General features: G+C 38.3%; 1 protein-coding gene across 1 annotated transcript in view; it reads left to right on the forward strand.

Moving 5' to 3' along the window:
• The first annotated feature begins 4,070 nt into the window (after positions 1-4,070).
• Positions 4,071-13,306, forward strand: part of CRYL1 (crystallin lambda 1) — a 200,404-nt gene continuing 191,168 nt past the window's right edge. Inside the window, exon 1 of the mRNA XM_074216246.1 lies at positions 4,071-4,246. Coding sequence (XP_074072347.1) covers positions 4,206-4,246 — 41 coding nt within the window. The 5' untranslated portion in view covers positions 4,071-4,205. The remainder of the gene's footprint in view (positions 4,247-13,306) is intronic.

The following is a 13,306-nucleotide window of genomic DNA, read 5'->3' on the forward strand; positions in this document are numbered from 1 at the left end:
TATCATATTTATTTTTTATAAAAAGGAATATGGTCTCTCATAGAAAGGCAGTTCCTTGAAAACAGGGACTTTCTTTTTTGTCTTGCTTGAGATAGTGCTAGCACATAGTGTTAGTATAGCATGATTAATATATATATATATATGTATATATATATATATATATGTATTAGGTATAGCATATACTTAATGCTCGTTCATTGATGGATTTGCAGTGCCTTGCATACTGTATGCACTGTATACCTATTTGTTGGTTTTTTGTTTGTTTTTACAAGGCAGTGGGGTTAAGTGACTTGCTCAAGGTCACACAGCTAGGCAATTACTAAGTGTCTGAGGTTGAATTTGAAGTTAGGTCCTCCTGACTCCAGGGCCAGTATTCTATCCACTGTGACACCTAGCTGTACCCACTATATACCTATTTAAAGAATGAGTCAAATAAGAGTTGTATAGAACTTAACTGCACAGTATGTTTCAGTGGATAGAGCAGTATGGACTCAGAATCAAGAAGACCCGAGTCTGAATCCCTCCTTAGATGCTTATATAATCAGAGGATGAAAGTTTAGTTACATAAGTCTCTCCTCATTGGTGGAGATTGATTACTTAGATTTACTGTTTACTACTATTAGGTGTGATCTTGGGTAAGTCACTTAACCATTTAGAGAGCAACATCTTGATCTCTAAAATGGGGATAATAGCCTCACAGAGTTATTGAAAGCATCAAATGAGATTATATATATATATATATATATATATATATATATAATAAACACTTTGTAAACCATAAAGCATTATATTAATATTAGCTCTTTTTTTTAAAATTTAAGGCAATGGGGTTAAGTGGTTTGGCCAAGGTCACACAGCTAGGCAATTAAGTATCTGAGGCTGGTTTTGAACTCAGGTCCTCCTAACTCCAGGGGCTGGTGCTCTATCCACTGTGCAACCTAGCTGTCCCTTAATATTATCTTTTAACACTGAGAGCTCAGGGAGGTCAGTACTAATAAGCTAAGACTCACCCAAGGGGAAATTCCAAAATTCCAAAAAATAACCAAAATCAAGGAGTCTTCGTAGAGGAGAAAGGATTTGAGCTGGACTTTGCAAGACTGAAAGGGGGAAGAAAGGTGTGAGAGAGCCAGTTTATAGAACTAAAGAGTTAACAGTGAACTTGGTGAATGATTTGAAAAGACCCATCATGAAGAAAGTTGACAATAGAGAGGGAAGGTGAAGTAGCTATGTGCTGCCCAAGACTAGAGCTCTCTTTCATTATATTACCCTTTGTGGGCTCCATTACTAATGACACTCTAGCCCAAGCACCAGCATGGAGGGTCTGTCTCTGTTTCAGAATGTCTGGGCGTAGTAGCCTCCTATACCAAAGGATTCTTCCTGATTTCCATTACCATCAATCACTTCATTCACTGTTTTAATTAGTTGATTACCCTGATCAACTAGCATGTTCCCTACAGTGGCTGACAAATTCCCTACTTCTGACTCTTGACATTGTGATTTAACTAGTTACCTCAAGTTTTTCAGGGTGAAGTGTATTAACACTTCCAGAGCTAGGGCAGCTACACCTCCCACTCTGGTAACTAGGGGTTTTATTGAAGAATCAGGGTGAATCTTTTCCAACCTATCAGTTCAAGTCCCAATTCCAATGTGACCCCACTGTAACTAACAGTCCTTAGTGACTTAGTAGTTTGTAACCAAATAAAATCAAGTAGCTTTTTCAAAGGAACATTCTCACTTGGAAGTTATAACATCAAAAGAAGTATAAATCATTCCTCCCTAACCCCCAGAGGGGAGAGGCATTTCCTTGGTTCCTGGGCAGAATGGGCTCAGACTTAATGTATTTTCTTCATAACATTGACTTACCACATTTAACTTCTAAATGCTACATGAATGCTGGATATTAGATGAGTCAGTATCTCTATTGTCAGCTGGGTGAGGTCAAGTAACATCAGGACTTTGCTTCTAATCATCTGATTTATGGCAAATCCTAGCATAAACTTCAGCTTCCTGGACCTCTGATGATTCAATGATTTTGAACTTCCAAAGCTTATACAGTTATAACTGTTTTCCAAACTCCTTCACTGAAAACTATTAACCAGTGCCCTCTGCTGGACCCCTAAGACCACTGCCAACTAGTAGCCCTCCAAATTCTCTCTAGCAGCATTGCATGGGCAAATATAGACTCAGACCTGATCTTTTCTCTGTAAAACCCTTCTGATACTGTGAGCAGTTTTGCCTGTCTTCTACCCATTATACCTTTATGGTTTTACCATTTCCTCTTCTTATTCCAGCAATAACTACTGGCCATTTGGGATAAAATTGTTCCCTTGTGCTTCAGTCCTGTATCACCAACTCCCTACTGAATATTTCAAACTGGTTGTCTCAAAGGCATCTTAAATTCAATATGTTTAAAATTGAACATATTATCTTTACCCTTAACCCTTCTTTTCCAGACTTCTCTGGAAAAGTGCCCAAAGGCACTACCATCCTTTCAATACCTCAGGCTCATAGTTTCAGAATTATGTTTGATTCTTCACTCCCTTGCCCTGCCCAACTCTCCATATCTGATCTTGATGATTTTACCTAAATTATATCTCTTGTATCCAACCCATCCTTTTAATTCACATAGCAACTCCCTTAATTAAAGCCCTCATCAGGGCTTTCCTAAATTATTGCAAAGTCATACTAATTGGTCTTTCTGCCTCATGGCTTTCTCTATACCCGTCCATATCCTAAACCCTGTAGTCAAAGTTTTCTTTAAGCACACACATGACTATCTGACTCTATTCGTGTCTTCCATTCTACTATTAGAGTCTGTTCCATTTTAAGGTCTTAAAAAATCTGGCCCCAATCTTTTTAGCCACATTGTATCATACTCTGGAATCCAGTCTAAAATGCCATTCTTTATGCTTTTTTTTTTTTTAGGTTTTTGCAAGGCAAATTGGGGTTAAGTGGCTTGCCCAAGGCCATACAGCTAGGTCATTATTAAGTGTCTGAGGGCAGATTTGAACCCAGGTACTCCTGACTCCAGGGCAGCGCCACCTAGTCGCCCCTAAAATGGCGTTCTTTAAGGTCCTCACTTGTTATACTGAATTAATATTGTTACATAGTGGAAAAGGTCTCCAAAACCATCAGATCTAATAGTTGGTAGTTGAGTGAATTTGGATCAATCATTGCTCCCTTCTGGGCCTGCAGCTTTCTCGTTTGTAGCAAACGGAAAGCCTGTGTGGAAATTTATGTCATTCCCTCTTCATGGACTGCTTCCTGTTTGGTGGTTCAGGAGTCAATATGTCACAGTGTGTCACAGCAGTCACCCTAGACAATTATTTTTTTCCTTTCAAGTAAATCATTTCGAAGTAGGCTTTGAAAATCACGCAGCTCTTCCCATTTCTCTTCATACAGCGTAATTCAATTTCACGGAAACTTTTAGTCTCTCTCAAAGACTGATAAAGCCACGAAAGTTGTGGAAGGAAGGGAGGTACCGGGGCAAATCCAGAGAGAAACACTATCAAATTTGAAGGTTGTAACAGTTGCAATCCAAACCTGTTTGGGTGTGTCTGAAGATAGTGGCAGCTTTCCTTTCCACCCTTTGAATAATTAGTGAACAATCCGCGTGCAAAAAAGACCGGCTTTTATTTTGGCAGACTAAAGCAACTTAGTTTTCAATTCTAAGGCTGGAAAAGAAGAGTTTTTTTTTTTTTTCTTAAAAGTTGGAATGGACTCGGTCGGGCCCCTCCTGGCCCTCGGAGGCTCCTTAGACATCACCTCATCCGATGGCTTTGCGGACTTCACCGGCCGCACCCAGCCATTCAGCTCTCCCCAAGGGTTAAGTTCTGGGGCTGCGCCCATTAGCGCGCCCAGCCGCGAGCCGGCCTCCGAGGGCCCCCGCTGCAGTGACGCTTCCCCAGGCGCTCGCTCCCCGCAGCCTATCGGAGGACTCCTTTCATCTCGCTTCAGAGGAGTCCTCGCAGAAGGAGAAGCGAAGGAGGAGCCAATGAGCGTGCGAGTTACATTCCTCTAGGTGCCCTTTAAGAAGCCCTTTCTCGGAGTCGGGCTGGCCGGTCTCCCCCTCCCCTCCTCCTCCTCCTCCTCCCCCTCCCCTTCTCTCCTCTCCTCTCCTTTCCTCCCCTCCTCCCAGGCACCGCTCCGGCAGCAGGGGCTCCTAGGCTATCGGGCTCCCGGCTGTGACCCCGCAAGCCCAGGAGATGACTTCCACTCAGGATGGCAGTGTTGTGATTTTTGGCAGGTAAACCTTTCGGCGTGCCCAGCTGGGGCTCGGCCACAGAACCCGGCCGGCTGCCATTTGCAACCTTGGGGAGAAGAGAAGTTGGAGATTGTAGTTATTTCTACCTGAACTAGGAGCCGCCCCCCTCCAATCCATTCCCCGACCCCCGCGGCGTGGCAGCTTTGGCAGCTGCGGACGATTTTCCTGTTTTCAAATAATTTTTATGATATTTTTTTCAAAAGCCTCCCCCAAAGTGCAACCCAATCTCCATTTAATTTGGAAAAAAGTGCACAACCCACTTCTTGTTCCAGTTTTGTAATTAAGTTAACCTGGCGTGGAGGCCTGTGGCCTCCCTGGCTGTGTCTGCTGGTGTGCAGTCGCATACGTTTTCTTAGAGCTTCAGGTGATGCATTTCGGACATCTCTGGGAAGCTGGATGAGAGCCCTGAAACAGGGGCAGCACCTTCGGGTGAATTTAATTCGGTCTGGTGGAGGCAGTCAACGAGCCCAATGTGTGCCAGGCACTTGGGTACTCAGAGAAGCAAAAAAGTCAGTCCCTGCTCTTAAGGAGCTGCTAGTCAAATTTATGAACCCCTATGGACAAGATATTTGTCAGATTAACTGGGAATAGACTCAAAGGAAAGGCAAGAAGATTAAGGAGGACTGTGAAAAGTTTATTGCAGAAGGAAATTCACTTTCTCCCAACCCAATTCTTTCCTTTAACTCTTTTGACTTTGGGATCAATACAGGTAAACCTTCCCTAAGTGACAAAAGTTGCAGTGATAGAATATATTTTTTCCCGTTGGATGATATTTTATCAATTTGAGATACATTTTGCACATATAACAATAGATTTTTTTTTCTGAAAATAAACTTTTACTGTTTAAACAAAGTAGGTTTTTTTTTTTTTTTGCTATTGTAGTAGAATGACATTGTATCTTAAAAAGGGCTTTGGGCACTTGACTTCACACAGTTGAAATGTTTAGTTTCTTGTCCCCGGAAAAATCAAGTTGAGGAAACAGTATTTCTTTTTATCATTAATTACCAGTGGAATTTGTGAATTCTGTAAGTTTTCTATTGACTTTCGGTCCAGGGAATGGTGAAGATTAACCTGACTTTGGCCTGCTGTTGTGTGGTGAAGGAGTAAAAAGTGACCTTGTAGATAGAAATGGTTATCTGATGGGGATGACTCCCATGCTTAGTGCCCTTTTGACACATTTGGAGGTCTACTATACAGCAACCACATTTCCTGAAGTCTTTTACCCAGCTTATTTCTAATATATAAAATGCAACTGGGATTTAATGTTCAAACCCAAAGTGCTCCTAAACCTTAATGTCTTAAGTTTAAAAATAAATAAAAATTTGTCTTGATGATATGTATTGAAATATCATGTCTCCCATTCTTTACATCTCTCCTTCAGTTTCTTCAGTGAAACAAGCAAAAAATGGAAGAAGATGGAGATTGGGCTAGGAAAGTTTATTAAAGGTTTCCTGTAAGCCATATGCTAGGATTTCAGGGTATTCAATTATCCATTTTAAATTGTTTTGAGGCATTTGGACCTCAGGGTCACACGGATAGAAGCGTCTGAGGTCAGATTTGATCTTGTTCCCCCATTTTAATTTAAGAAAAAAGATTCAGCTCTTGACTTTCTACCTTTTCTGTCAATATCAGACTCTTGTTGATAGCCAGTTATCAGAAAAGTACCCTTTGCACATGAAATCCTTTTCTCTTTTTTCTAAATGATACTTTCCGTAAGAATTTCTTAATTATTTTTTTGAATACCATCAGGCCTAGGGAGTTTAGAGAAATGTCCTCAATGAGGATGTTACATGGGATAGGAAAGGAGAGAAGGGACTAGTAGAAACAGAGCTAGTGGGATAGCTATAGTACATAAGACACTTAAAAAAAATTGAAGGTAATAGATTTTTATCTTTGTTTAAATTCCATAGTTCTTTCTCTGGATACCAATGGTATTCTCCATGGCAGGTACTAAAATTGTACCTGGTTATTACATTGATGGAATGATTATTTGCCTTTTTTAAAGTTATAGCAAAATTTTGCTTTGGGTTTGTATTAATATTGACATTTTCCAAGAAAATCTCAATAGTATTAATTTTTCTTAAGGGCTTATTTTTATTTTTAATTAATCTAAAAGCATTTATCAGACATATACCATTTGTTATGCATCACTTTAACACCATCATTACACACCCAGCAAATTGGTAAAGGTGAAAAAAATTGGGAATAGTCCACATTGGAAGGATTGTTGAAAGACAGGGAAATGGGGGCGGCTAGGTGGTGCAGTGGATAGAGCACCGGCCTTAGAGTCAGGAATACCTGGGTTCAAATCCAGCCTCAGACACTTAATAATTACCTAGCCGTGTGGCCTTGGGCAAGCCACTTAACCCCATTGCCTTGCAAAATCTAAACAAAAAAAAAGACAGGGAAATGTTGGAAGTGTGAGTTAGCCCAGGTATTTTTGGAAAATAAGTTTGAAATTCTGCTAGGAAAGTGATTAAAATATCCATACCCTCACATTAGAGATCTCAATGTTCGGTAGATATTTGCTCTAAGTAAGCCAATGAGAAAAAAAGACAGGTTTCAACTATAGCAAAATCTTTATACCATCACTTTTTGTAGTAAAAAAGAACTAGAAACAAAGATTCTGGGGAAAATGGATAAACTAGCTTTATATGAATGTGCCTAGGGTCACATAGCTAATAAGTATCTGAGACTGGATTTGAGTTCAGGTATTCTTGACTTCAGGAAATGGCTAAACCAGTAATATATGAATGTATTGGAATTTGGAGTATGCAGAGAAATATTAGTAGACATATACTAATTCAGAATGAAGTAAGCACAGCCAGTAAAACAATATGCACAGTTTCTACAACAGTAACAGATTGAAGCTTGAATGTTTTGAAATTACAGTGACCAAAGGAGTTAAAGAAGAGATATGAGAAGGTACCTACCTATCTTTTTTTTTTGCAGAGTTAGAGGTGACTTGACTGAAGAATATGCAGATGTAAGCTATTATCATTATTATTATTTATATCTTCTCAACAGATGAAGATCAACTATTAGAAGTTGTTTTTAATTAACTTTATGGGAGGATATAAGATTTCAGGAAATGTTAAATAATACTCCTTGACCTGAACTTAAACCCAGTCTCAAATACTCATTAGCTGTGTGATCCTGGGTCCGTCACTTAACTTCTGTGTTCTCAGTTTCCTTAACTGTAAAGTTGTAATACTGTAAGATGTAATAATAATAATAATAATAATAATAATAATAACACCCATCTCCCATGGTTGTGTGAAGATCAAGTGAGATAATATTTGTAAAGGGCTTCACACAGTGTGTGGCACATAGTATTTGCTACATAAATGTCTACTATTTTTATGTGAATTTAGAGGCATTGATGATAAGTTGGAAAAAAAACCCCAGATATTCTTTTCATTATGGAAAATGGCAACTCTGAATTCAGTCTTTTAGTAGTAGCGTATGTTTTTACTCTTGAAAGATTTGGCTTTGTAGCAAACCCCCAAAAAGAATTATAATAGAGGTAAGCATGGCATTATGGAAAGACTCCTGAATAGGAATCCGGAGATCAGAATTTAAATCCTGGTCTTTCCTTCATAATAGAAATATCATTAATTATAACCAGTATAATTGTGGATAAGTAACTTTACTTCTTTGAGCCTCAATTTCTTCATCAGTAAAATGAGCAGCTTAGTAAAATTAACAGCTTTCCTGGCATAGGCCTGAGGTCTTGATCCACTGGGCCACTTAAAACTTGAATAAAACTATTCCAGGTCAAGGAGTATTATTTAACATTTCCTGATATCTTATATCCTCTTATAAAGTTAACTAAAATCTTCAACATTTGTTTCTGCTTTGAAGGTTTACAGTTTAGATGATACACAAGGCAGCTTTATCATTCTTCTTTTATTATTTGATTTAAAATTGCTTATTCAGGTACCCAAAACAAACTAATAATTTTATAAAGTGTAATATTGTCTCCTTGTTCACTGTGTCTATCCTCAGGATTTTTTATCTTGTTAACAGTATCACTTCAATGTTATGCCCCTTATGAATCATGTTATATAAAACCTCTCTCCTGTTCTGTTTGGGATCTCAATGAAAAAATTTCTTAAATGTCCCTTTTACCTTTTATTGTGTTACACAAATAGACTCCTAGCAGACTCTGTACTCCTTCCCTTTTTATGATAATATTAAAGTGTTGGGTTTAACTTGTATGTTATTTATACTCCTTTATCATATAAACTAAATGAAGAAGGAAATAGAAGGAAGAAAATAAGCGTTATTAAGGGCTTACAATGTGCTAAGCAGTTTTACAATGTTTATCTCATTTGATCCTCATAACAGCCCTAGAAGATAGATGTCATTATGACCTCCATTTTACAGACTTCCATTTACAGATTACATTCCTCTGGTTCTTTAATGTTGAAGCTGCCAAATCCTGTGTTCTCCTGACTGTGATTCCTTGGTATCTGAATTATTTCTTTTTGGCTACTTGCAGTATTTTCTCCTTTAGCTGATAGTTTTGAAATTTGACTACAATATTCCTTGAAATTTTTATTTTGGGATCTGTTTTAGAAGGTGATCAATGGATTCTTTCAAGGACTATTTTATCCTTTTGTTCTAGAATATTCAGACAGTTTTCCTTGATAATCTCCTGAAAGATGTTGTCCTTTTTTGATCATGCCTCCAAGTAGTCCACTTATTCTTAAATTATCTCTCTTGGATCTATTTTTCATATAAGTTACATTCCATTTTCTACTATTTTTTCAATCCTTTGATTTTGTTTGATGGATTCTTGATGGAATATAGTCACTTAGTTTCCACTTGCCCAATTCTAATTTGTAGAGATTTATTTTTTCCAGTTAGTTTTTGTACCTTCTTTTCCATCTGGCCAATTCTACTTTTTTTGTTTTTGCTTTTGCAAGGCAATGGGATGAAGTGACTTATCCAGAGTCACACAGGTAGATAATTATTAAGTGATTGAGGCTACATTTGAACTCAAGTCCTCCTGTCTCCATGGCTGATGCTCTATCCACTGTGCCCCTGGCCAAATCTACTTTTAAAGATAATTTTCCTTTTCCAATTTTTCATAATTCTCCTACGTGGCTCTCAATTCTTTTCTCAATTTTTCTTCTTCCTCTTTTTTTTAAAGTCCTTTTTGAGCCCTTCCAGGAGAACTTTTTGAATTTGTAACTAATTCATAATCCCCTTTGAGGCTTCATTATGTAGACATTTTGTCATTGCTTTCCTCTTCTGAGATAGTGTTTTGAACTTCCCTGTCACATAGCAGCTTTCTATGGTTAAAACTTTTTTTTTTTTCTCATTTTGAAAGTTGAGCTCTGCTCCTGGGGCATAGAGGGCAGAGTCCCAAGTTTTTGTGCTGGGGACCAGGGGTCTGGTCTCTGGCCTTCCATGTGCAACCTGTGTTATGATAGTTCGGTCCAGCATAGGTGTTCTGAGGCAGTGTGCCTTCTATGTTGGGGCTGGGACCCTCACTGCTGTCCTGTTGTACCAGTGACTCACTGAGTTGGGATCTGTGCGGTAACCATGAGCCTGCTGGCTTCTCTTTTCCCTGCCTATGCTGCATTGTGCTTCTGGGGAAACATCTTTCCTGAAGTCCCTTTAAGATAACTTGAATTGAAAAGTTGTTTCATTTCCATCTTTTTGTGGGTTCTGTAACTTTAGTGTCTTTATTTTTTTAAAAATTTTTTTAGATTTTTCAAGGCAATGGGGTTAAGTGGCTTGCCCAAGGCCACACGGCTGGGTAATTATTAAGTGTCTGAGGTCAGATTTGAACCCAGGTACTCCTGACTCCAAGGCTGGTGCTCTATTTACTGCGCCACCTAGCCACCCCTACTGTGCCACCTAGCCGCCCCTAACTTTAGTGTCTTTAGAGGCTTCATTTAAAGTTGATGCAGAGTGAAAAGTTCAGGAAACTTCCTAGCTTCTCCCTATAATGTTGGATCCACCCAGAAAACTGTGTATGTCTCTGTCTGTGTGTGTGTGTGTGTCTTCCTGACCTTTTTAGTTCCTTTTTTCCTATCTTTTACCAAATGCCTCTAAGTTTTACTGTTAATCAAGTCTATAGCCTTGTAGAGCCCAATGAACTCAGTTTTTCTGTTGAAGTCAGTTTTAGATGCAAAGTAAGTTTTTTTCCATGTGGAAAATGAAGATCAGTTAATGTAATTTTTAGTACTTGAATATGAAACCCATTTGGATTGGAGAGATATATCAATAAACTGACCAATTAGAAGAATCAGACTTCTAATTTAAAATATGGGTATTTTTATGGTCAGGGCCAATCATAGAGTTCAGATATAGTTGATTGTAGAGTTAAGCCTATAGCAGGTAATAGATAATAAAAAATTTTATTTTTCCTTCCACAATGCCTGTGCTGATGCATGCATGCATGCACACACATACATATATTCTAAAAGTCTTAGTATAGTTTTAACTTTTAGCATACCCTGTATGCAATTGTAATTATTATTATGATGATGTCAGGGCTAGCAAGAAATTTTGGTCCCCTCTGTCAATAAAGTCTTTTACCAATTATTTTGCAGTTCATAAACAGACTTCAGGGTTTTCAGGGATGGGAAGGAAGGAGTCTGCAGGTTTAGGGAACAGCTTGAGAACAGAGAAAAGAAATTTCAGGGCATTTTGTAGGAATAGGAAACAATGTTTTTTCCCCTAAGTGTAGTATCCATAGTAATTTTGAGATGAGGCTAGAAAAGCAGGAGTGTTGGCAGCTTGCAGAAGACTTTGAATCCTGGACTCAATATTCTGTTTCCTTTCTCTGCTTTTACATAGATTGTTCCCCCATTCCTGGAATATATTCCCTCTTAGAATGCCAAACTTCATTCAAGGTTCAACACAGGTACCACTTTCTGTGTAAAAAACCTTTCCACATTTCTCCCCTCACCTAAGATTGTTAATTAGTACTCTTTCCTTTCTGAAATAATTTCATCTCTACTGTTACTTGTATACATTGTTTCACTAATAGAATATAAACTCCTTTGATTCAGAAACTATTTCATTTATCTCTCTATACACATAGAATAATGTCTTGAACAGAGTGGATTCTTCATTATTGTTTGTTGTAAAATTAAATGATGAAGGAACCTCACTTTCTTTTGAGGCAAGCTAGTCTGTTTTTGGACTAGTCTGATGGAAAGCTTTTTCCTTACAAGGAGCTGAAATTTGCCTCTCTTCAACTTTTGCATTTTGTTTCTCATTCTGACCTCTGGGGCCAAACTCCATTTTTATGCTTACCCAGCAATCTTGTTTTCTACTTTGGTCTCTTGGAGTCTCTTGCCCAGAAAAACGATATGCCTCATGCACTTGCATCAGTATTGGTTATCCTACCAAGTATATCTCCTACTGTAAATCAGTAAACTCTCAACTGGTTTATAAACCAATCTCTTAAAAAAGTTGTTTATAAAAACATTTCCCAGAGCCTGATCACATAATTGTGGGTAGATAATATTGTGTCACTGATTCTGAGGATCAGACTCTGGACTTGGGACAACCCCGAACACTATCATTTGCCCCCCCCCCCCCAAACAGTTTTTGGCTAAATGTATCCCATATCTGATTACTGCCCAACATCCTGATTTCTCTATCATTTTAGTGCTTTTCCCTTTTTTGTCAATAACTATAAACTGAGACTGCAGTGTTAGGGCTTTTTTGATCTGGTTCTAACTGTCCCATTTCATTTCATTATATAGTAGCTTCTTGGGGGGAAGTAGTGCATTTTTGCCATTCAGTTTTTTCCAAGATATTCTTTTGTTTTTCAGTTATGGAAAGATTTTGCACATGTGAATAGTTAATACCCAAGGAGTATCTGTGACCTTGGTTTACCAATGTAAGCCAGAAAAGCCCCCACCTATTTTAAGATTGTATTAATTCAACAAATTATTTAAGAAATACTTGCAGAAATTCCCAGGTCACCATAAGTGACAAATGTTGCATATTTTTAAATTAGCAGTGCCAACATTTGCCAACTCCTTTATTCCACCTAACTTCTTCTTTCTCTTCCCATTCCCCTTAGTGTTCATAAAGATATTTGACCATCTTTTCTTTCTTTCCCTTGGTCTTCCCTGTATCCAAGAATCTTCCTCTCTTGAATTTATTCCCCGCCCCCCCAAGTTAGCTGTCAAGTTAGTATTCCTAAATGAAGGCAGTTAGGTGGTACTGTGGGTAGACTGCTGGGCCTGGATCAGGAAGACCTGAATTCAAATTCTTCTTCAGATATATATTAGCTGTATGACCCTGGGTAAGTTTCTTAACATATCAGTCCCAGCTTCCTGAACTATCAATTAAGTATAATAAAAGCACCTATCCAGGCATTGTTGTGAGGATCAAATAAGATAATATTTGTAAAGTGCTTGGCAAATCTTAATATACTATATAAATACTAATTGTTATATTATTGTTGTTGTTATTAAATATAACAGATATGACCATATCTCCAGAACAAGAACCTGCAATGACTCCCTATTACCTCTGTACTTTTAGCAGTTGCTGTTGGTTATATCTTTTTTTTTCTTTTAGGTTTTTGCAAGGCAAATGGGGTTAAGTGGCTTGCCCAAGGCCACACAGCTAGGTAATTATTAAGTGTCTGAGACCGGATTTGAACCCAGGTACCCCTGACTCCAAGGCCGGTGCTTTATCCATTACGCCACCTAGCCGCCCTGTTAGTTATATCTTATTCATATGTGAAGGACACTTTGGATGTTTAAATGTGCATCTTAAAACATTCAATTGCTTCATATGAGTTATACCAATTGTGTCAGTATGCTGTCAACTTTTGACTTTACACACAACCTTTCACAGTACCATTTGACCTTCTGCCTCAAAAATGGCCCTGACTGTGTTTACAGAACTCTTTAAGTAAGCATTGAGTTGGCATACTAAATGGAAAGAAGACTAGACTTTCCCAGGATGTAGCTGTCCCAATTTTTTAGTCTTTTTCCTAACTCTTGTGTTGTTCACCACAGTTTCCCCTTTTTTTGTGTCCTGTTTCCCTTTTTTTTT

Source organism: Macrotis lagotis, chromosome 1, assembly GCF_037893015.1.
Source record: "Macrotis lagotis isolate mMagLag1 chromosome 1, bilby.v1.9.chrom.fasta, whole genome shotgun sequence".
Taxonomy (NCBI): Eukaryota; Metazoa; Chordata; class Mammalia; order Peramelemorphia; family Peramelidae; genus Macrotis; species Macrotis lagotis.